Source organism: Stylophora pistillata, chromosome 1, assembly GCF_964205215.1.
Source record: "Stylophora pistillata chromosome 1, jaStyPist1.2, whole genome shotgun sequence".
NCBI lineage: Eukaryota > Metazoa > Cnidaria > Anthozoa > Scleractinia > Pocilloporidae > Stylophora > Stylophora pistillata.
In genome coordinates this window covers 33,717,848-33,743,508 of record NC_142519.1, presented here as the reverse complement: position 1 = coordinate 33,743,508, position 25,661 = coordinate 33,717,848, and the positions used below count along the sequence as shown (strand labels likewise).

Below are 25,661 nucleotides of genomic sequence, written 5' to 3'. Positions count from 1 at the left end.
ACGAGAAGGATTGTCAAGTCCCAATGAAAATTTTCTTTGACTTCATTTCTGTTTGCATTTCAGGAAAATAATTGTTTCAGAATAGTTGGAAGGAATATTCTCATAATTGCTGCAGTGAACTAAAATTTGTCATTTGTCATAGTCAAAAACTACCTGGAACTAGAGCACACTTGACTAGAAATGTAGTTTGTAACTTACTTTGGTGTCTAGTCACTGCTGTGTTACATGACGTATATGTATAAGTTTTGAAGGTTACCGAAGGTTTGCCCAGTAGAATGTATATTAAGTACCGATTCAATCATTTTATGAGGCAGTCGTGGATACAAACTCATTTATAAACCAAATTACTGCAGGAAAAAGTGTTATTTGCCAGTCTGGGTTACTTTGCATTGAATGAAACTATGCCATCTGTGCAGTAAATGGCTTAGACCCGGGGGTCACATGTGAAGGTGTAGTCTGATCGTCCGGGTGAGTGTAGTCCTGAGAAGGACTGTTGTCGGTGGTAGTGACTGACGTTTCGACAACCTGTGCGGAAGTCATCATCAGAGTCAAGTGAATGATTGTTGTCAGTAGAGACAACAATCATAGTATAGAGTAGTAGTAGTATAGATCAATTTCTATAGCGCATTTCCATGTAAATGCTCTAATGCGCTTTACAACACTGTGCGGGGGACTTTTCCAGACTGCCGGCGGCAGTTTACAATTAATAAAGGAGAAATTTTTTTACAGATGCCCCCTCCCCCCCTTCCCAGTAAACAGGCCAGACCACATCACAGTAATCTCGTGATGTGGGTTCTTTAACGTCCCTTGCCGATATTAACTAATTGATAGGTGCAGGAGACGGGACCTCCGGCTTTACGTCCTATCCGAGAAGACGAAGCAATGTGAGTGAAGCGTCTTGCTTAAGGACACAACGTCAAGCCCCAGCCAGGACTTGAACCCGGGCCATCTGACCTAGAGTCCAGCGCACTGACCACTGGACTACTCACGCCTCACATTCACTTGACTGACAACAATCATTCACTTGACTCTGATGATGACTTCCGCACCGGTTGTCGAAACGTCAGTCACTACCACCGACAACAGTCCTCAGGACTACACTCACCCGGACGATCAGACTACACCTTCATATGCCATCTGTGTTGAGTATGGCTAGAACCTAGACAGTTTTGCCAAAATGTACCTTGCAGTAGGCAAATTTCATCCATGTGCAGTCGAGGTAATCAGCAGCTCAAAAACAAGAATTGCACTTACACATGATCCCAGAAAACGGAAGGCAAGCTTTCCAGATCTCTTTCAGGCCTGGGGTGAAGGCGAATTTCCTACAAAGAAGAGGAACATGTCAAAAGTTTGCACCAATTCTTTGTAAAAGTCTTGGAAACGGTTTAGCCATGTTGCTGAAACAACTACGAAACATATACCCATAATTAGATTTTAAAAAAATGTGAGAAGTCTACCTTTTCTTTCCTTAAAAATCTCTCTTTTGACTCTAACTAACCCATTTCTTGCTGACTTGTAAAGCAGCTAAAACAAGTCAATATTTACCTGTTCCACCCTAACATCTACCATAACTCTGTAAAATGCCCATAGATAGTCTTCCCATGACTTACAAACTTGTAGAAGCTGTGAATTAAATAGAATATCATGGGTTTTTGCCTGGTTGTCTATCATTTGAAGGGAAAGCTTAACTGCACTAAAGAATCTCTTATTGTGATTATGGAAAATCTGGGAGCAGCTAGAGCAATTGCACTTAGTTATTTCATTTTACCTTAAAAAGTCCTTTGATGTGGTACTTCAAATCTTCTCAAAGATTGCAGTTTTGAGTATCGGTGAAAGGAGTCTTATCTTTTCAAAAATTTACTGTTCACATTCTGTTGGGATCAACTATTTCGACAACATCCAATTAGAGTGGTTTAAGTCACCCAACAGAACACTTTACCAAAGACATGTGCTATGAATGGTAACTCCCGAGAACAGCTGTTGCCAGACTTACCTACCCTGACAAGGTCAGGAAGCAAACAAGGGGGCTAGTTTCAGTCCTGTTGGCCGATTCCCAATTGAATTTATAATTTTTGAAAATACTGCACCAAGGGGGCTTGTTAGGTACAACAAAATAAACTATGACGTTTCCTAACTGTTAGAAGATTGTCTATATTTACAGAAATCAAAAGTTCCTAAAGATCACAATGTCACACAAACCTTATCATTTACCCAAATGCATTCACTGTGAAATAAATGCACTAAATAACATATCATTTCCATGTAAACCACAATAACAGAAAAAAGTACTGCATCCTGGCTTAGTGGAAATCTTTCTTTTACCCAGTTATTCAGTTCATCACTGATTCGGTGACACACCTTTGAACTTTACTTTATTTACCACTCAGGTTTTAGTTACAATATTAACACAAAAAAAAAAAAACAGGAAAGGATACATATGTAAAAATTTAAAGGTAACAGTGTTCCATAGTTTGTGCATGGAGGCTAAGAAAACTGTGAGGCTATCGAGTCAGCCTCCATCTCTTTTGGATTCACATAGAAGAAACTGGGAGGTATGCAGGATGCATGTCATGTTTGCAGGATACATGTCATGTTTGAACTTTGTAATGGACCTTGCTCACCACAGAGTCTCTCTGGCTGATTGGTAGAGCATCTGAGCATGGAATCTGAAGGTCTGAGGTATGATTCCTCATGGGGACTCTGAATTTTTCTCCTGTGTCCCATGCTCGTGACAAGACAAAAGAAACATCTTTCTGTGTTTCTTTACCAAGCTCAAATCTTACCATCTTTCTTATTCTTTATATTCCTAATAATAAGATTCCCCAATTCAAATTTATTCTTGTTTTTGGTGAATACATGTGCGAGTTTGAAACAAAGAAAAATATAGTTCAACAAAATGTAAATTGATTCACAACATTCATTTCCTGACTTCTACACAAACATTCAAGTGTGAAGGTCAGGAATGGATTGAATAACTTCAAGAATTGTGCACAAAGTTTTGTTACACCAGCTAACACATACTCTATTTTTATTTAACACAGGTACCTGGGTGAGGTTTCCACTGAGTGCTGCATAAATAGCTCTCTCATATGCACTGAATTTGCTCTGATGGATTTAAAAACATGCAAGCATACATTATATTAACACCAATGAAATACCACGTCAGCTTTCATGTGAAGATGTAATATCTTCACATATGAAAACAACATGTTTTATTATCCAACTGTGCTTTGTAGAGTACAAATAACACTCAAAATGAGAACAAATATCTTGCTGAATTTGTACTCCAGAGAACCAACAAGACAGGTTTCCTCACATCATGGAAGCAATGAATCGGATCGAATTCACAAAAAAGAAATAGGCCTTTTGCAGCTAAGCCATCACGTGACCTACTTTTCATGAAATTATAGGCTATAACTTAGCCGAATTCAAAAAAGGAAAAAGCATTTTGAAAATGACAAAATGGCCAAGTTTGAGGCCAAAATGAGATTTGATGATACTCTGAATTTTTTAAAAAATAAGAAGGTTAAAATGGAAAAAGTTGCTGGAGAGCAAGGCCTTGCTCTCCAGTAACATTTTCCATACAAATCCTCTAAATTTTCCGAAAGTTCAAACCGCTGTAAAAACAGTGCTCTGTAATTCCCAGGGCCCAAACTTGGCCGTTTTGGTATTTTCGATATGCTCTTTCCATCTCTGGTATTCTTCAAGTTGTATCCCATAATATATATCTAAAATTGATCACGTGACCCCAGCTGCAAAAGGCCTATTCACCGCAACTGAAATAACAATTTGGCATGTTGGATAATACATCTTTCTTAAAGGTTTTGTTGTGTAGTATGGCCGAGTATTTTACTCATTGTTTGTATTCTGACTCGCCCAGGCTTGTCAATATATGGCACAACTTGTAAAAAAACTCAGTGATACTACACAACAAAACATTCTACATGCATGAAAATAACACTTTCACCATGGTTACATAATAGATTGCACTTTTTGCAGCAAAAGTGAAACAGTTTGGTTTTTCATAGTGTCTATATAATAAATAGAATATTACATGGCCACTTGGAGATATGAAATTTCTCTTCTTGTATTAAAAAATATTTCACTTGTTAGCTTGCTCACTCTTGAACTACTTTTCAACACTCCCAGAGAAATTGTGTATTTTGGTGCAGTCATGTAATATCCTCTATTTAATTGATGACGTTACAGAATATGGTGTGACAAGTAACTATGGAGGGTACTTACCAACCTAGTAATTTGCAGTGAATATCAACCCTTTTGGGGTCACCAAACAAAACTACTGAAGTACCCTGGGTGTGAATCATGCAAAAAACTTGGAGTAATATACTGTAGCTCCTTTTTCAACCCAAAGCTTTTTGTTGCAAAAGATGGAAAGCAAGGAAAAAGTGCTTCAGGTATCTTGTATTAGGACAAAAAGGTACACTAACCTCCTCTGACATCTTCCAGCAAGCTGCTTTCCACACATCCCTATACGGGTTTCCTTCAATGACTGATAAAGTTTCATCCCTTGAGACTGTATAGAGTGAAAACTGTTTTGGTCCAAACATTTATACTGTATTAACATAAATAATTATGCATGCAAGAAAATCTTTTGGATATATCAACAAAGTTGAAATGGTAAATTGGCCACTGTAACGATTACAAAAGCTGATGTTTCGAACATTAGCCCTTCGTCGGAGCGAATGGAAAGAAAATCTTTGTTTGTTTTATATAGCTCTAGTACAAACAATATACCGTAATCTGTATAGGTAATCCAAGCGACCAAGTAAATAAGAGGATCAATATCACTCATGTTAACAGAAGCTGCAGAAATTTGAGCGGAAATCAGGGCAATTACTCCAACTTCTGAAAACAAAGTGATATCAATCGTTAATTTTATGAGGAAACAAGCTATTACTTGTATATAATATCAAGGAGGGGGGCTTTGGGATTTTCGGTTTTGCAGTTTTGACTGTTTTTTGGATCGGTTTTTGGGTTCTTGGGCCAAAAAGGTTCAGTTTTTCGGTTTTGATGTTCAGAGTGGTTTGCGGATTTTACGTGTTCTTGCATTCAGTTTTTGGTTTTCATGAAAACTCTGATGTAGTTTTCGGTTTTTCCTTTTTGACCCCTTTTAGCTGAAAATGTAGCAGTTTTGTCAGGTTTGCATGCGGTTTTCGGTTTTTCTGCCTTTTCGTCGGTTTTTTGGTTTTGGAGGTTTTTTTTAATCCAGTTTTGCGGTTTCCCAGAGGCCCCAATGCCCCCCTCATAAAGGGCAAAATTTTCATTTATGAAGGTCAAAAATCCATGTTGTTATGCACTTTCATTGGATGCCATATCAGTGTTCAGTTAGCATCAATGAAATGTAAAATGTGGAAATTAGCAGAATGAAATTTTATTTTTGTACAATAAAACCAAAGCAATGAAACCAGCCCTACTAAAAAAACATTTATCATCAGTGAAATTAAAATACATTTAGGAAAATTTAAGCATTTTTTGATGTTCTCTCAATTTTGGTAATTGCTGTGTCATAAATCAGTGTTTAGTAATATTGCCTTCCATGTTTTAATGATAGTAATCATAAAATCAGAGGCTCCTTCAAGCTACTTCATGGTTACACACCCATAAACTTTTACCTCCATCCATGTTATTATCGTGCCATAGTTTCCATCCCTGAAGAGTTGCAGCCCTCCACGACTGACCAAACTTCTCACACAGACATTGGGCCTGAAGGAAAGAAAAAAGGATTAAGGAAGACTGAAGTTTACTTCCAAGTGGATAAATACCTCCTACTAAGTTTGGATGCCATACTGTAAGTAACAGACCAAGTCCTTTCTGCTCAGATTTACTGCCCATGTGCAAAGCTAGCTGGCCTTAAATCAAGTGTAAAAAACGTGGTCCCTTAACTTACATTACGGACTAAGAAAAATGAGATTAGGGAGGTATTTATTGCAACTCTTGATTCAAATAGAAGGGAAAAATCAATTCAAGCAGAATGGCCATTAATGATTGATGTGCAACAAATCCTAGGCACTAGAGCATTTTATTGGCTTCCAGTAAAAACTGGACTTCAAGTGGTCAAAAGTTAAAATATCTGTTAATACCCATGGTTCAAAATAATACAAAACTGCATGAAAAAAACATTTCAAGTATACAAAGGTTTTCTGCAAGGAAGTGTGATACAATGTTCTCAACATAACTCTTTTCTCAAGAGTTTTTTCAAATGCCGGAAATCTGTAGGGCACAAAATGTTTCTTTGTGGAAAGTGTGAACTAACCGCTAAACTAACAGCTAACTTTGTACTATGTCAAAGTCAGTTGAATGGATGAATCATATCAATGCAATCAAAACCATCACAAGGACCTTTCCAATGATTAGTATCCAATTTTTGGTGTTTTCCTGTGTTTTCATGGATGGTTCAAGGTGGATCACTTGGTGCATAGTGAACAAGATTAAAGACATAGTTGGAAATTGAGCCAATGATTGTTGACAACCACTAATGTATGCTCCTCAAGTGGCTGCACGTTTTATTGGCTCACCAATTTTTTAAGTTTTCTCAAGTTATAGACCTCATTTTCACACATATAACTTCCAAGATCTACTTCTTATGCCTTGGACATGCTGCCAACTTCTTGTTGATGTTTGGTTTGCCCGTCTGGTTGTCGAAACTTGTTCTCATCCATCTCAAGTTTCCCGCTAAGTGAAGTCAACAATGTGCATCATTGCCCTGAACGCTACTATTCACCTGGTGAACTACGTTGGTTTGGGAATTTATGCAAACATATCCCAATTGATGGAACGTCCTTTAATCTACTTCACGACTGCAGAATTTTACGACCTTTCTGTAGTTGCTGAGCTGGGAGAGTTCTGAAATTGCGGAACCATTATTAACTCATCAAATATTCAATCTGTTTTTCCAAGTAGACGAATTTGCATACCAAACCTGCCACTGCCACTACCTTTGTCACGCCATGTCATTCAAGTTTGTCACGCTTCTGTTACCATGCACCAAAACAGTAGGGAATTTGGTCCCTCTGTAGTGTTAGCGAATATGATGTCTCTTGACCCTAAGATCGAGGAACTTAGGTGCTTTGCCAATAATAAGTCGGATCTCACATCACTGACTGAAACCTGGATCTACGACGACACGGCTGCTGAACATCATCTCCAGCTTCCTGGCTATAATCATTTTGTGCCTAAAGAACAGAAATTCCAGTGTCCATGGCAGAGTGGGTCTTTACATAATAACACCATCAATTACAAAGCCTTGACTGACTTATATCATCCTGTGTTGGAGGTGCTGTGGGCTCACCTTAGACTGGTGTGATTACTGAGAGGTTTCCCTTGCATTGTTTCAGGTACAGTTTACCACACGTTGTATCCTAACGGATCCAGTGATGCAGCTATGATTGACTATCTTACTTCTTCGCTTAAGACTATCGCAGGGTGCTGTCCTGGTTGTGGCATTCTATTATCTGGGGATTTCAACTGGCTTAACATCAGTAGGCTTCAAACCCAATCCAAGTTAAAGAAACTTGTACACGTTCCAACAAGGGGTAATCAGACACTAGATCTTATCCTGACCAATATGCCCCATGTGTAAACATCTTTGGAACATCACCAATCATGAGCGAAAGGTGTGTCGTGGAAAGTTCTACACATTGAAAGTCACTAACCTCAAGAAAACCAAGCCTAGCCAGTGGTGGAGAAAAGTCAAAATGATTGCTGGAATGACTCCGGCTACTGGTAAGGAAAACATATGTTCGCATTTACACCTTGACGGGATTGTGGCGCACACTAATCAGGACATTGCAAACATGATCAACTCAGCTCTTCTTGAACCGATGCAGGATTATACGCTGCTTTCATGTCTACCCCCACTTGCAGACAACTCTGAGCTTCTAGTCGTTAGCCCCTCTGAGGTATTTAATGCTCTTTTGCAGTTGAATCTGAGGAAGGCCGGGGGACCAGATGGCATCAACAACTGGCTTCTTCGGGACTATGTTGGCTTCTTAACTTTTCCGGTTTGCAACATTCTGAATGCAATGCATCATTTGCTGAGCAGAAACTCCCAAGGTCCTGGAAGGATGCCGCTGTCACATCGCCAAGCATATTCGACCTATCTCCCTGACACCAGCTTTGTCCAAATTAGCTGAGGACTTTGTGGTTGGCAAATATAATGGTCCCCCAGTTTTGGAGACGATTGATTCTAACCAATTTGGAGCTATCCCCAATTCCTCAACCCTATTACCCCTCACCTCAATGATCCACACATAGGCGCAAGCAACAGATGGAACCAGCTCAGCAGTGCACGTGGTGTGCTTGGATTACAGAAAGGCTTTCGACTTGGTAGATCATGGCACCCTAGCTGCCAAAATTCTGGGTTCATGCATTCCTCACGGAATTGCCCTTTGGGTTTGCAACTTTGTCATGGATAGACACCAGCGAGTCAAGCTATCTAGCAATTGCTTCTCCAAATGGGGCACCATTCCATCAGGCGTGCCCCAGGGCACAAAACTTGGCCCTTGGCTTTTCATATTGATGATAAATGATCTCCACCCTTCTGGATCTGACATATGGAAATACGTGGATGACACCCCGCTCGCTGAGTTGGTTCCAAGGTGGTCAAAGTGGAATGCAGGTTTCTGTCAACGTTGTTGAGCAGTGGTCTGCAATCAACAAGCTCCAGCTGAACGTGGATAAATGCAAGGAACTCGTTATTGACTTTAAGAAGGTTAAACATCATTTTCACGAAGTTACTGTAAACTCTCAAGATCTCGAATGCGTAGATAGTGTAAAATTGCTAGGAGTTACGGTACCATAACTAACACGCTCCAATGGAATTGTCATGTCTTGGAAGTAATTCAAAAGGCCAACAAAAGAATATACTTTCTTACATTACTTAAGCGTGCAAATGTTCCAGCACATGATATCATTTGTTTCTATCTTTCTTGTATAAGGCCAGCTCTAGAATATTGTGCCCCACTGTACCATCACGCACTGCCTGACTACTTGAGTAAGGATATTGAACACATTCAAAAATGTGCACTATCAATTATTTCTCCAGGCCTTTCTTACGATGACAGCCTGTCAATATACAACATGGCATCTTTAGAGGACAGATGCTACATCAATGCGAAAAATTGTTTGATTCTATTGTATCTATTCCAGATCATAAGTTGCACGATTTTCTCCCTCCCAAGAACTATTGTCATTATAACTTTAGAAGACAACGTCACTTTGCCAATCCTGTCATGCATACCAAGTGTTTTTCTAGCACATTTCTGCCACTTATGTGCAGGAGTTAGCAGTTTTCGTAGTATGAATTTTTATAAATTAGAGCTTAATTTTGTAGATTTTAGTACTTTTTCATATTATAAGCCTGTCTTAATGGCATATGTAAATTCATGCAATTCAGCCTTAGATGGCTGCCATATGGATTCAATTAAAGCTCTACTTACCTACTTACTTACAAAGATAGAAGAATGTGGCATTGCTTGGGAACTGAACCTACTTTGGAGAGTTTTTAGAGGAAGACAAGCAGCAAATAGGGAAAGAAGAGCACAGAAAAGATAACTTAAGTATAGTTTTTTTGAAAGCTTGAAATACTGTATGGTTTGTACTTGCTGCCATTTTGCTTGCAGAGATCTTTAACCCATTAACGGCCGCAGCTTTTGTGGAAAACTGTGTTTTGAAGCTAGTCCAGCAGATTTCGGGTCACTGTTGGGGTTTTAAAAGCTCGAACTTACCAAAAACCACTTGACAGCTCGTGCATTCGACGGCCTTTCGATGCAAATGCAAAATGGCGGCCTGAAAATCTCGGGCACGCGCAGAGAGCAAAATTTGGACATAGTTCTTGGGTTGAAAAGTCACGCCCCACTTACGACTTCTACTTTTCTCTCTTTCTCCTGCCCTTTTTTTCCCCTCTCCTTGCCTAAAGTTTCTCCTCACTTGCTGGAAATTGAGTTGGCTTCATTTTGGTGTAGAGATTTTTCAGAAACTACTCATTATTTTCAAAGCACATGCTCGGAAAGGTAGGTGGGTAGTGAAACACGATCTTCGTGCAGATTTTCCAGTCAAAGTGACACGGTTTTTTGGCTATTTCTCCAATCTGCTCCACTCAATTGCGCTCATTCTGGTATCGTCTGCAAGATATTTTCAACCCGTTCAAGTACATGCTCGAATTCGTGCTCCAGAGTAAAAATTGATGACGTCACAGGGTGTAGAAAGGGTGTGGGTCCCCATGGGCGCATACGGGCGCACTGGACGTTAATGGGTTAAAGAACTTGCTAAGGAACTTGTCAAGAGCAACAACAGGTATGTTCATTATATCATAATTTTCATAGACCTGCTGTTTGCTTTTCCAGTCATACTTTGACTTTTTTTCTGTATTTGATGACCTTTCAGTGGTGATGAAATTATCTAGTTCTCAACTTGAGTTATCTTCCTCATGCTCATTTTTCTTGATTCCACCCCATGTCTTCCTCCAAGGCTCTTAGAAATCAACTTGAAAATTTGGGACATCTGCTTCTGAGTTTTGTTTTTTTCTTTGCTTGCAAACTTTTCCTTTAAATGTGTTTCAAATTTTTCTTCAAGAAACATTTTGACAACAAAACAAATTTAGTGGGTACTACAATGAAATACGGCCTACTAAATAGACCACTCAGAGTGCACACACAAACTGAGACATTAATATAAATATTATCCTCACCTCTTCCAATTTACCAGCCCTAATTAAGGCAAAAAGATGCTGTAACAACCTGGCTTCATCTTCCTGTAGTAAAATACAAAAAAGGAGGTTGTTTAAACTACGTAGATCAAACATTTGAACTTGACAACTTGATCTATAGATGCAGCACATTGACCAATTAGTGATGTTAAAGGTGCTGGTAAAATTCTGCATCAAATGGCTGTTGTTATGACAAGAGACATTGAATAGGTCCAACAAAAATCAATCAGATCTGTCTTTTGAAAGTGAAATTGAACTTTAAGTGGGTCTTTAAAAACTTTGCCTTAAAAAAAAATATCAAGACATTAGTCTTTACATCATACCTGATCTAAATCAGCTAAAGGTCGGTTCTGTCTAACTGGGGCATCTGGATCCTGTTATATAACAGACAGATTCTTAAAAAAATATTTTAAGTGATGAACTAAAACAACATACTGTCCAGTGGGAGAGACATGCTGGCCTAATAGTTACATGCAGTGGGCTGGACTTCCAGTCAAAAGGTCCAGGTTGGAGACCCAGCTGGGTCATAGTGTTTTGTTCAAGGGCAAAACACTTTGCTTTCAGTGTCTTGAACTCTCCACCCAGGAGAGTGAAGACTGATGGAATTCTGGGGGTAACTCATGATGGACTGGCATCCCATCCAGGGGGGAATAGTAATACTCCTAGTTGTTTCATGCTATGGAAACTTGGCTAGGCTTGGGCTGAATGGCTACTTGGTTTGGTTATAAAAAATGATGTTGTCTATCATGGTTTTATAGATAAATTTAGTGTTTAATGTCTCATGATATAAGAGTCAGGCGAATTAATCATGTGTTGACTGAAATGGGGCAATTAATACACAATTGATTAGCCCGCCTCTCACATTATAAGACAAATAATTAAACTTTCCTTTATTTCTTATGTTCTTTGCATCATTTAGTCCAAATTAAACTTCCAAAAACAAGAAGAGTTATAAACATCTTCATTAACATTCCATTGTCCAACCCAATAAGAGACAAGGATATTACCATCTCTGTAACAAGAGGTCTTCTCGTTCCCAAATTGTTTCCTTGTTGCAGGGTGTGTAGGGTGTTCTCCCTAAATGAACAAAGGGATATACATTTTGAAACTATAGAAAAAAAATCTCTAACATTAAATACTAACCCCAGGTGATGAAAAAGAAAACCCTCATATCAATTTTGTGTGTACAATTTTCTTTCTCTGCAGTTGCACTTCTTAAATTGTGAACAGTTTCCTTTTATGGATATATAGATAGTTTATTACCAAAAAATAAAAATTTTCACAATTATTTATAAATATATATCTGAGACTATATAAAACTACAAAATTTACAAAAATTCTAAGACCTAAAATAATGACAATTATACAGCAGTGGAATAAATACGCAGTTGATGCTAAGACCCTAGATTAGCCCTCGCGCATATAGCCGGAATGAATGAAGACTTGAAACGATCAGTGCGGAAGCGTGGCATGTTAAAAATGCACTGGCGTCTGGTGTTGTATGCTGAATGATGTCTATCTGGCAGCGAACTGTATAATTTATGAAATGGATTTGAGATGGACAAAAACAGATCCATACATAACTTCTTGCGTCTGTCGCAGAGTGAAGCTAAACCATGCCTATCTAGGGAGTTATGATATGACAGTTCTGGTGAAATAATAGATAATGCATGCCTTTGGACCCTTTCGATGTCATCACTAAGATATGCGGGTAATGCATGAGGGAATATTTGCGCACTGTACTCCAGAACAGGACATACTGTTGTACAATAGAAATTAATTATATCTTCTGCTGGAACGTGGGCTCTCCTTAGAAGGACTAAAAAGTATAATTGTTTGTTTGTTTTTTTTGATGGAATCATTAACATGGTTATTCTACTTAAGGTTAAGCGAAATAGTCACGCCCAGAATCTTGGCCATCTCTACAGTTTCTAATTCCTTGCTGTCTACAAGGAGAAGAGTGAAATGGTGTTTCTGCCTTTTGAAGTCAATGACCATGACTTTGCATGCCAGCTAGTATAGGGCCCCACTCAGAGAAACAATCAGCAGAGAGTTTTACACGTTGATAACGATGCACTAATAAGTCAACCACCCAACATGCCACGCCCCAGGGAATGTCGAGACTGTAGATTTTACGGGTGAGCAGTTGATGGTCAATGTAGTCAAAGGCCTTGCGGCAGTCAAACAGGACCACCCTGACTGACTGGGTACACAGAATCCAAATGTGTGTTTTGTAGCTCAGTCCTATTTAAGCCTGAATTTTTCCACGCTTTTTTTTTAGGCAATTGCTTGCATTGCAGCCTACTTGAAGGAAGGTTGCTTTATACATGTATGCACATCATCATCTGGTGATTAATTTACTTTCATTCTGAGACAGTGTATTTTGCTTTGATTTCTCATCTGTATATCTAGACCTTTTATATTAAATTTTGTGTACATCATCCAGCTGCAGTAAAGCTTCATCTTTCCTTCTTAAAATCTCTTTCAATATCAGCAAGCTTCTTCTCATCACAAATAAGCTTAAAGGAAGTTCCTGCTCCAGGCTAACTGGGGCTTCACTTTAGGCTTGGCCAAATTTAACCAAGGTGAAACCTGCTGCATCTCTTTTTTTATTTTATGGTTTGATAGGTGGAGGTTTATTGAAGTTTATTTATATAATGCAGTAAATATTCATAAATACATAGCAGTTAAAAAACTGAATTGCATATTTACTCACATAATACAGATAGTAAAATTAAACTAATTTAGATATTAACTACTTAATTAAAAAGCATTCAATCGGCTAAAAAAAGGAAAGCTACAATGAGTTCGTGGGAAGTGGAATTTATACAGGAATTTGACAATCTTGCACAGGACCCTTTTCAGGCTCATTCTTCAGGATCTAAAATATTTTTGTAGTGGAATTATAACTATTTGTGACCCTCCACAGAAAAACCTTTAATATGGTGTGTCATGACATGGCACCCGATGCATGTCAAATATTTGCAGATATGTACATAAATAATACACAAAACGAAGGAAGACACAGAAAGTTTTGTTTGGCTGTTTCAAGCACTGCACTGTATCACATGCTCAGTGTGTAATATGACACCATGTGAAAATGCATGCACGCTACTTGACACCAATGCAAAAAGGCTTGCATGCCATGATGCATGTTTGCATTAAGATGCGGCTCTTAGAACTGCCAATTGTTGCATTTGACAAGAGTGCTGAATAACAACTTGAGTTTCACTTGCATAACAAGATGTTTTATTAATTGATAAGCTTTCTAACCATATTGAAAAGAAAAAACCTACTAAAAAATGAATGGAATGAAAAAGAACTCATCAAACGAATGCAAACAAAGTAAACCAGCATCTTACCAAATCGGCAAATACTCAACTGAACTGAGATAAATCATCGCAAAGCTACCAGATTGGTAGAGTTTAAGAAACAACCAAACAGCATTTGAACCCCTCTTCTTCTTAAGATAAAAGACTATCCAAAGTTTTTACTGAGTCAATGTAATTTTTTTAATAGCTGTCCATACCAACATACGTCAACATAATGACAATATTTGCGTAGATTCAGTATTGTTTAGAGTGTCATTTTACTGTGCCTGTGCATTCACCTTAGCACATGTTTACTCACGGACAGCCACAGAGGAGGCCGTGTCATGACACACCATATTAGAGGAGGAGTTAATGATTCCTGATTAAGTGAAAACTCCAAAATATTAACTTACCAGCAAACTGACGCTGAAAAGTACTCTACTTTGTCACTTTCTAAAAAAATCTCCAGCCAATCCTCTGCATTCTTTTCTAACCAGTCCACTACAATCTTATAGAGAAGAAAACACATCATGTGTTATATGGGTTTCTACATCAATTTAAAGCATGACTGAAATTGCGCAGAAGTTATTTTTATTGTTAGTTTGATTTCATTTTCAAAAAATAAAGTACACAGAAATCCTACAATCTCCATGCAAATAGTTATTCTAAATTATTCCTGTTATTCTGCAGAAATAAATCGTATGACAAAGATTTGACTATCAGCACCTAAAGAATTAAAAAAAAAAAAAAAAAAAAAATCAAGGGAACTATCAGAAAAGCCTGTGAAATTGCTCCAAACAGGAACGAATTGTTGGTTGAATAATAACCCTAAAACTGCATTTCTTACACATACCAGTACAATTATTCATGTATTTAATGCAACAGTCAATTTTCATGATATTTCTCAACTGCTGACATAGATAGCTTGAAATAGGATTAAGTCTGAGTCTTGAGTCACAACTTCAGTTTGGCCATTTTCCTTTTAAATTTCTGAATTCTTAAACCTCATTCAACCACAGGCACAAGAATGACAGTTTTGAGATCTTTAATCTTCCAGAGAAGTGACCATCCCTCAGAATTCATTAATTTCCTCCTGATAAGAAGTCACTTCTGATATAGAACGAGATATTTCACTTGCCTACTGTACTTAAAGGGGCTACATAGTGGCACCAACAGGCCAATGGTAGTCTTTTAGACAATCTGTTCAATCCTGAAATGCTGCCATGGCCAAAACTTCTAAGATATGACTTACATCAAATGGGTGTTGCTGTGGAATGATTGTTTTACCAATAAGCCGCTTATTTATTTTCATGTCCTTATGTTCGTTTAGTCATCGCAGGATGGGGGAGAATTTCTGATGCCTAATTTAGCTGGCTTATTCTTGCATAGGGCAAAAGGAGTCAGAAGGACACATTTTTAATACAAATTATGCTGGGAAGGAAGCCTTTTTCTACAGGAAACCTACAGGTCCAAGATACATCAAACTGGAAAATCTTCAGAGTTGCTTGCAGCTTCTTTGTTTGATATAATCCAAGCATTTTTGGCTGAAAATTTCTGAAATGTTTTTCTGCCTACTCTTTTTACTTTACTTAAGTAAGAATTTTCAATTTTGTCAAATGTTGCTATGAAACTTCTAGGTCTTTTTCTACAAGATGTGAGTGTCATTGCAACATCACCTAAACAGTAACATTTGAAAACATAGCCAGTTTTATCTTTTGAGCATTTGGGATGCAACTTCTTGATGGCATTGAACTCCTAAGGGCAATTTCTTGTAAGAGATATTATCTTTGGCACTGACATTTTGAATGTATATATGTATGTATATGTGTGTCTGCGTGTGTGTGTATGTATAGGTATATGTATATGTAGTGGGTAGCAGGATAATAGTCTATTGTATATGTGTATATGTCTACATATGTACAGTGGGTAGCGATCAAACAAGACGACACATGGTTTCTGTTCCTCAGAGTTTCGTGCTTACACACTCATCAGACAGATTTAATGAAGAATACTCCTTACAAGCTAGTTTATATATAGAAGTGTGTTAAAAAATTACTGTTATTTCTAATTGTGGCATTACAATGGGGCTAAGGCATTATGAATGAAGTGGCAGCGAACGCAAACTAATAATCTGTGGTAGTGGGTAGCATGATAAAAGTCTATTGTGGTGTTTGGTGGTAATTAGCTATTCTTCGAGTAGTATTTGTTCTCATGGCGGCATTTGGAGATGAGTTCCGATGGACAACATGAAATCAGTTGTTGGCAAACACAACAAAAAAATAACCCACAATGACACCAACACCAACAACCAGAAACCATGCAACTGCCGCTCTAAAGACCAATGCCCACTCTACAACAACTGCTTAACCTCCTGCTTAACCCTTTTCTAGCAAGCCACATATATATAGGCGTAATTACGCCCACTACTGTTGTTATTTGTTTCTTGTTGAAATTAAGAGACAACATTATGTAAGTGTGCACATTGCAAGGCTGTTTGATGTGACACCTACTGCAGCCTAAAACACCCACAATGATTCCCGATTTCCATTGCAGTGAACTGTTCATATAATGACAAATCCCAAAAATCCAGCATTCTGCTCCAAGAGCAACACTGAAAAAGTGTCGATCTTTTAAGATCAAAACCCTCTCAAGAAATCAAAAGTTTGCATTCAAAACACACCTCAGGGACAGATATTGCTGTTTGACTGGAAAATGCCTTCTCACTTCATTCGATAGCCCTTGTTCCTCCTTTTGACAAAAGCTAGTGTCGCAAACACAACCTTTGCCTCGTTGATGACCGAGAAGAATTCTGGGAAATTCCACCACAACTTGACAAGGTAACAAATAATTAGAATCGTGTCGGGCCACCCAGTCCTACCAGCAAAAATCACATCGATCGAGACTTTTGCCACTCAAAACTGGCCCAGAAAGCCTTGGTAGGTCCTGGTAGCCATCCACAGATCGGCCAGGGACACGACTTCACTTCTGAACTCGCCAAGCTTGTATGAAAGCATTTTGGCGGTCCACTTTGTACTTGGAACTTATACTCCCAAATAGCTGGGCTAATGCTGGGAGATATAGAATACCTAATTAATAGTACTAATAATCTACAATAAATACGTAAAGTCTAAAAGAAACAATAGATGTAAATAGTTCAAAATCTTTTCAGGCGGTTCTGGGTCTTCATGTTCTGAATGTCCCTTATGGCTAATGATTTAAAAGAAGTAATGTTCTCAGCTTGGACTGTTTGAGTTGACAGTTTATTCCATACCCGAACAGTTCGTATAAATGGAGAATAACTGCACACCAAAACACTTGAGTGGGGCTGGAGCACGATGTTGGATCCTTGGTCTAGGAGCTGGTTGGATAGAAGATGGGAATTCAAGATCTATGAGATTGTTTTTGATTTTATAAAAAAGAGTCACTTGGACCAGCAAACATCTGGATTCCAAGGAGTCCCAACCAAGTTGATTTACAAGATCTTGCGAGTTTGTAGATCTCTCGTAATTATGCACGACGAAACAAGCAGCCCGTCGCTGGACTCTTTCGATAGTTTCAGTGTCCCTGTTTGCGTGTGGATTTCAGGCAGCACTTGCATATTCTAGTAAAGGTCAAATAATTGCTTTGTAGGCTCTTTCCTTGACTTCAGGTGTACATGATTGAAAGTCCGTTTGACCAGCCCGAGAGCCCTATTGGCTTTGTTGGAAGTTTTATCACAGTGTTCTTTCCAATTTAGCTTGCTTGTTAATCTAACACCCAGATAATCACAGGAAGTTACATGTTCCAAGACCTAACTATGCATGTAATATGGTAGTATGACAACGGTTCGCTCGTTGGTCAAGGAAGTATGGTAGCATTTCTTAACATTAAACTCCATCTGCCAAAGACAGGCCCATGAAGTTAGTCTGTCAAGGTCTTGTTGAAGGATAAGATGATCCCCAGGCGATACAACCTGTCGGTACATAATGGTGTTGTCAGCAAAGAGTCTAATATTTGAGTTGATGTCACGCACGATGTCATTTATGTCCATCAAGAAAAGTGTGGGGCCTAAGACAGACCCTTGTGGAACACCTGAAATAACCTTGCACAGGGTAGAGTGTACGCCGTTTGCACTGACACTTTGGGAGCGGTTGCTGAAGAAACCCTTTATCCATAATAAGGTTTGGCCTTGAATACCATAGTGACTTAACTTATGTAAGAGCTTTGGATGAGATACTTTGTCGAAGGCCTTGCTGAAATCGAGTTGGATAACATCAGCTTACCCTTAATGTTAAGAATGGAGGCCCACTCGTGAATGGCTGAGACCAGTTGCATTTCACAAGACAGTCTGGAGCTAAAGCCATGTTGGTGTTTACAAAGGATGTTATTTGTGGACAGGTGCTTGTGGATGTGGCTAAGTACTATGCGCTCCATAATCTTGCAACATATGCAAGTCAAAGAAATGGGCCTGTAATTTTTTGGATCTTGCTTGCTGCCCTTCTTAATAAATTATACTGGTGTAACCAAGGCTTTTGACCAGTCATCAGGTAGCCTGCAGAAATCGTAACTTTGATGAAAAAGAAAGGTAAGTACAGGAGACAATTCATTAGCTAATAACTTCAGTATACGAGGTGGCAGGTTGTCCGGGCCACATGCTTTGTTGGGATTCAAATTGCAAATTTGCTTCTTGACACCATTTACATCAAATGACAGATTTGGAATTGGCAGATAATCAGATAAACCAATTTCAGGTAGGATACCGTCATCATCCACAAATACAGATTTAAAATGATTGTTTAGGGCTTGCGCTTTATCTTTACTGGAGACATAGAGGTTATTACTGCTCTGAAGTGTTGGAACTTTTATGGATTCAGATCTGCAAGACTTGATGTAATTCCAAAACCGTTTTGGGTTAGAGTCCAAGCTCCCTCCAATCTCATTGTTGACATAGTCAGAATGTGATGACCGAAGCATATCCACAACTTTATTGCGCTGTTTTCTGTATGATGCTTTAATTGAAGGGTTGTTCGAGTGGGTGGCTAGCGAATGTAGTTTATCCCTTTTTCTCATTTGGCGTTTGATAGCCTTGGTCACCCAAGGTAAGGAGGATTTAGCTTTGGTCATCTTCCATGGAATAAAGGTGTCAACAGCTGTAGCCAGAAAAGTTTTAAACATCACCCAGTTTCCATTTACAGAACAGGCATCTGGATTAGAATTGAAGAATTCCTGGTTGATACTTGTAGCTGCACCCTTTAAGCCCTCAAGGTTCATGTGGTTGTGGCAGCTTATTTACACGAGATGGTTTAGTGTTGATTGTAAAGATTACTACCTCATGGTCGCTCATGCCGGAATGAATCTGCACATTTGTCACCAATGAAGGTGCTGAAGACAAGACCAGGTCTAGAGTCTTACCAGAAGCTGGTCGAGAGGCCTGTGTCACTGAGTGAGTGAGAGAGTAGTCATCTAAGAAGCTTAATAGATATTCAGCATCTGCTGTTGAAGGTGAAGTATTCAACAGCGTAGGTGGATCGGTGGACAAATATTTATGTCACCAGCATTAAAATCCCCAGAGACCACAAGAGGCGGGCAGCTACGTCTTGTTCTCTGGTAAAGATTAGCAAGAATGTCTGTGATATAATCAATGCGTGATACTGGGGCACTTAGTGGTTTATAGAAAGAGCACAAATGCAGGAGTTTATTTCCACGTAATTTGATTGAGGCCCATACACTTTCGTTGCTATCATCAGTACAGAACTCTGGGTGACCTATAGAAGTTAAATTATCTGCAATAGCAAGGAAAACACTGCCTCCTCTTCCAAATTCTCGTTCCTTATGGTAAATTGTAAAACCTTGGGGGAAGCAGGCACCGGTTGGTGTATCAGGTGATAGTTTAGATTCACACCCAAAAATGACATCAGGAGCATGATGTTCGACTGTAGCCTTGAAGATTGCCACTCTTTCTGGGCTCAGAATACTATTACAGTTTATTTCCATGCACTTGAGCTTGATTTTAGGTTTCAATTTTGGCCTTTTGGGTGTAGAGTGAACGTAAAAGGAACGCAACAGAGTTGAGCAAATATATCTGGTCCCTAAAGGATGCTGAAATGGAGTTTTCCGTGACCTGGAAAATAAAAGCTCGCGCCAGGCCGTACTCAAATACTACAAAGAGATGCAATCTTTGCATAGCTGAAAAATTCTTTATCATACGCAGAACAGGGGCGGGCACCCTAAACAAAAGGAATGAACTGGCGAGTGCGTGCGGGCACTCAACTAAATATTTGATAAGGCATGCTCAAACCACCTACTTAAAAAAGGACTGTTGGTCAACTAGTATCTTATCCACCTGATGAGAGAGGACTTTTAACCCTTTCGAAACAGATCTGTAGTGCGAAGTTTTAGTGCGAAGTTTTAATTTTTACTTTCCTAAATAATTGTTTACAATGCTCCATGATTGTAGAGCACTCTCCAATTCAAGGATAAGGTTTTTTACGTGTATATATATGCATATATATGTAACTACAGACAGTACCATTTCGGCCTTCTGGGCTTCATCAGTGCAGTGCTCATATTTAACAATTATTCGCCAAAGGTGAGGTGAATATCGTCGAATAATCCCTGAGACGAAGTCGAGGGGATTATTCGACAACATTCACCGAACCTGAGGCAAATAATTGTTTTAGTATAATTTCAGAGCTGAACAACAGAGGAATCTCTAAAATCATAACATTCTAGTAACATTTATTAAAATTTTAGCTTAACATTTCATATAAACCGCGCAGAGCGGTTTATATAGCATCATATAAGGAACCGCTCAACCAATCAGATTGCTGGAAACTCTTTGCTCAGCTCCAAAATTATACTAAATACATATATATGTATATATATGTATACATATTTAGTTTAATTTCAGAGCTGAGCAAAGAGTTTCCAGCAATCTGATTGGTTGAGCAGTTCCTTATTATGATGCTATAAAAACCGCTCCACGCAGTTTATATAAAATGTTAAAATAAAATATTAATAAATGTTACTAAAATGTTATGATTTTAGACATTTCTCTGATGTTCAGCTCTGAAATTATACTAAATTTGTCTCAAGGATTATTGAACGATATTCACCGAACCTGAGGTGAATAATTGTTAAACATAAATGGGTTAAACTTGGTATCCGTAAAACAGTGCTTGATAGGTAGAGTAGACAAGGCGCGACAAAAGTGCTGTCCAATAGCCCGGGGCTAGTGCAATGACTTGTCGGGCTAGCGTTTTCTTATCGCAGCTTGCCCGATGGGCAAGCACCACCATTGGTTCCTCTGTTCTGATGATGATAAACTGAGGTTTTATACCAAAAATTGTATGGCAGAAAGCTCCTGAGGGAAAAGGACAACGTTATGAGGCCAAATTATCGTAGCATGACAACGTCTTATGCCGCATTTTAGTTGCATCCGTAAATAACATCATGACTTTTTCTGTTTACATAAGTGGCCAAAATATATTTTTTGAAATGACAATATTTGCCAACTGACAGCGTGCAGTGCGAGACAATCAGTCTAATTAAATTCCAGCCAAGTCACGGTTCAGTAGATTTTCTCGGAATTTTAGGTGCGTTTCTTTGGGAAAATCCAAATCCGAATTCTTCTTTCTATTTTAAGGCTGCAAATTCATTATTAAAACAAAAAAGGCCCACTTCGTGTAAAATTAAAAAACAAGAAAATGCTCGCTTGGAGAAAAGCTAGCAGACCTGGCGCCGTTATTGAGTTGTGTGTTTGCTTTCATTTTTTATCAGATGCTAACAGCGCCAGGTCTGGAAGAGTTTGTCAGCTTGACAAGCTTTGAAGAGAATTTACTCCATCGAATGTCGACAGACTTCAGATTACAGTGGTAGTTTAATTGACTGATCGCAACGTTCATAACACTAAAAAATAACTGTGTTGTGATTTCCATAAATTTATAGTATTTTTCACTGTCGACGGGGTAAAATGTAAACATCGAAGGAACGAACCCATTCGAGTGCAGAGGTTATTTTTCCTTTATTATTTCGCCCATGTTTGAATTAAATTTTACTTTGAAGCAGTCAATTGCAATCACAAGATTAGATCACATGACTGTATTTGGAATAGCCCATTTCCAAATTACCCTTGGCCTCTTTTTCAAAACGAGGCTTGGTGCTCAACCATTCTTGTGAAAATGAGTTTAATTTGCATGTGAATGAAAACTTATAATCATATAAAAGGATGAGCACCAGGACTCGTTTTGGAAATGAGGCCAAGGGTAATCTGGAAATGGGCTATTCTCATCCACAAAATTTTGATGTAAGTTGTAACTGCAACTTCTGGTGGTCAGGTATAAAAACTGGTCGTTTCTGTTACATTGTTTAATTTGAGGTTAAAGTTAAAACGAAAATCACATTCAAGAATCAAAATATACGAAGAATTAGTTTATATCTATGCTTGGCATCATCACTTGTATTTTGCATAAATAAATCTATTTATTCTTTCTAAACAATTTAATTTCGGGCTAGCTCCTCAGACCTTCAGGCTAGTAATCTCAAGTAACAGCTTGCCCAAAGGGCAACCTTATCTTTTCATTTTCATCTCACCCTGAGTAGAGTGAGTATAAGGTGTGATAAGCAGAAAAAAAATCAATCAACTACATTTCATCCCTACAGACCTGTTTCGTGGTTGCCCACTCATCCCCTGATGAGTGGGACAACCACAAAACAGGTCTAAAGGGATGAAATGTAGTTGATTGATTTTTTTCTGCTTATCACACATTATACATATATATACATAAATATAATTATAATGTGTGGTAGACAGAAAAAAACAACCACATATACATCCCTACAGACCTGTTTCATGGTTGCCCACTCATCAGGGGATTTTTCCCTGATGAGTGGGCAACCACGAAACATGTCTGTAGGGATGTATATGTAGTTTTTTTTTTTTCCTGCTCACCACACATTATATCCGTTCTACTATTTGTATCGAGCACTGCTTCACAGACACCAAGTTTAATCCCTCTACATATCTATATATGCATGCATGTATGTATGTATGTATACAAGTATATATTTAGGAATAACTATGAATAAAGCTGTCTTTCCTGGAAAGCTAGCTGTTATGCATGTGTTCTGCCAATTTGTTGAACAGCAGCTGGTCATCAAACCAACTTTGTATTCATAATTTATCAATTCAATATAGTAAGCTTTCTTACAGTGTGTTTTCATTCTAGGAATTACACATCTGATATGACCAGTAGGTTTAAAGTGTATTTTATACAAATCAACAAAAAAGCAATCCAAAAGTAATAAAGTTCATGTTCCAAGGTCAATTCTCTGAGCCAGAATGAGCACTAACACTCCAAAGAATATCAACCCCTAATGCTATGCAAGTTGACTACATGAACAAGATGTTTCTGCACATTGAAAATTCAGTTCCTGGACTCAGAGTTGTGAAAAAGAGACTTACAACTTTGGGCTGTGTAAAAGCAGTTGTAACAATCAAATTAAAGGCCATTCTCATTGACAAAATTCACTATCATAATGGGGTTTCAAACATGCCAAATATTTCTGAGTATGTCATTCTTGCCCCAGTGTGAATTCAAAGGTTGTTATCAGAAGTTTCCAACAGAAAAATAAAAGAATGGATTTTGAGTGCATTTGCCAGGAAAGCATGTGTGGTTCCAGAAAATATCCATACCCCCCCCCCCCCAGGGAAGATCATCGGAAATTCTGAGGTGGAGGGGGGTTCAAGGGCAGTAATTTGCGCGGGGTAGGGGGGTTTCATGGGAAACTACTTTTCCAAAGGGTGACAAACCACGTACAAACATTGAAAGCAACATATGATCGATCTGAAGCACAAAAACATACTCACGTACGTTGTTTTGGAACAAAAGTCAGTACTCCTGGCCATTGAGATAAAGTTAACATTATAAGCTTTAATATTTCTGTTTTTGTTTGAGTTAGCTAGTGCTACAACCTCCCAAAGCTAGGAACGGAGTCAAATATTGTCATTATTCACGGTTGTCGGAGTACTTTCGTTCCCATTTCTTGCTCGACCTTCAGAAGGCCCGGTTACCTAGCCACCGTAATAAATCGTGATGATGTTCACGAAACCTAGTTAACATGTGTGTGCTAGTGAAGTTTTCAGTCTTTAAATAAGAATCAACCTGAAGAAAGTGATAAAATGTGTAGACAAAGGAACCTTGTAAGTTTCTGTTCTATTTACTATCGTTTGCAAAGTTGTTTAAGCGAGTGAAACATTCTCATCTGAGTTATCACAAAAACGTACGTGGAACAGTCGACATTTTCAATCAGTTTCAATTTTGCAACCCAGATTTTTAAGCTTATAATCTTACATAAAAACAGCACGGATATGATTTAATGTTTTTAGTGTTGTAATAATAATAATAATAATAATAATAATAATAATAATAATAATAATAATAATAATAATAATAATAATAATAATTATTAATATAATAATTAATAATTAATAATTAATAATTAATAATTAATAATAATTATTATTATTATTACATAACTAACTTAGTATTCACTTTCTCTTTTTGTGAGTACAAAAACTACTGAATTTCCAAGGGTGGTATAAAGTCCCAGATTAAAATACTGGAAATTCTTGGGGGGTGGGGGGTCATCAAACGTCCCCTTGAATGGAAAATCGTGGGGGGTGGGGGTGCATATCAAAAAGTCTTCCATGGGGGGTAGGGATATTTTCTGGAACCACACCATACAGAAAAAGTACAAGTATAAAGCTATGGAATAACATAGCTGAATACACAGTCATTTTTGGAAGACCACACTTAGCAGAGAGATGGCACAGCAAATGTTTTTCCACATTGAAAGTAACATGAGATAGAACATTATCAGAAATGAAAGGTGTGTCTCTACCAGTGGGGTTAGTAGGGTTAGTGGCACCTCTTTTATCTTCCATGCATACCTGTTTTTGCCTAGTTGAGGCTTCTCTTTCATACAGATCATTTATGATCTTTTTTTCATTCCAGTCTTTGCCCTGAAAAGCCAACAAAAGCCAACACAAAATGAATACAAGAGACATTATGGTACTGCACTAATTGGTGATTACAAGATTTGTTTTATCAACTATGTTAATGATGTAAATAGCCACTGTAAAATTTTCTAATGCTGACATTTGGAGTGTTAGCCCTTCATCAGAGCAAAAGACAAAGGGCTAATGAAGGGCTCATGAAATTTAAAACTTAACTAAATAACTTTATAATCTTTTTAATTATCTACTGTAAATAACTATCATCTACATAATTATGTAAATGTATTTGACTTTTAAATTTTTCTAGTGTCCCCCATTAGCTTATAGCTAAAAACATAGACACTTAAATAAAGTTTTTCATTCATTTTCATTTCTTTCACTCATGCTCCAAACTTGAATATTTCCAAAGAACAGATGTCCAAATTTACAGCTTCCATTACTTGCATTTTTTGGGAGAACCAGTCACAGTTAAAAGTGGGCAGTATCCTAAATTATTTTTTTCTAAGTTTGTGAGCAGGCAGTATACTACAAGTTCTATACTATAGTTCCAAGGGCAGGCAGTTTTCTCCCATTTGGCCTGCTCTCAGCAGGTGGTATCTGCCTAAAAACTATTTGTTATTTAATAACC

The 25,661-nt window shown here is 38.1% G+C and overlaps 1 protein-coding gene and 1 pseudogene across 5 annotated transcripts in view; one reads left to right on the top strand and one right to left on the bottom strand.

Moving 5' to 3' along the window:
* The window catches only part of LOC111323713 (nuclear pore complex protein Nup107), an 80,221-nt gene that overhangs the window by 22,230 nt on the left and 32,330 nt on the right, over positions 1-25,661 (bottom strand). For all 5 annotated transcript variants that reach the window (XR_015998597.1, XM_022927132.2, XM_088752874.1 and 2 more), the window contains 10 exons: positions 24,968-25,039; positions 14,451-14,545; positions 11,734-11,803; positions 11,050-11,100; positions 10,709-10,771; positions 5,634-5,724; positions 4,449-4,534; positions 3,046-3,105; positions 1,546-1,623; positions 1,255-1,322 (listed from right to left, as the gene is read on the bottom strand). Coding sequence is in view for 4 of the 5 variants with exons in the window: in XM_022927132.2 (XP_022782867.1) it covers positions 1,255-1,322; positions 1,546-1,623; positions 3,046-3,105; positions 4,449-4,534; positions 5,634-5,724; positions 10,709-10,771; positions 11,050-11,100; positions 11,734-11,803; positions 14,451-14,545; positions 24,968-25,039 (734 nt within the window). In the remaining variant the exon portion in view is untranslated. The remainder of the gene's footprint in view (positions 1-1,254; positions 1,323-1,545; positions 1,624-3,045; positions 3,106-4,448; positions 4,535-5,633; positions 5,725-10,708; positions 10,772-11,049; positions 11,101-11,733; positions 11,804-14,450; positions 14,546-24,967; positions 25,040-25,661) is intronic.
* On the top strand, positions 8,539-9,451 carry LOC148742188 (uncharacterized; annotated as a pseudogene).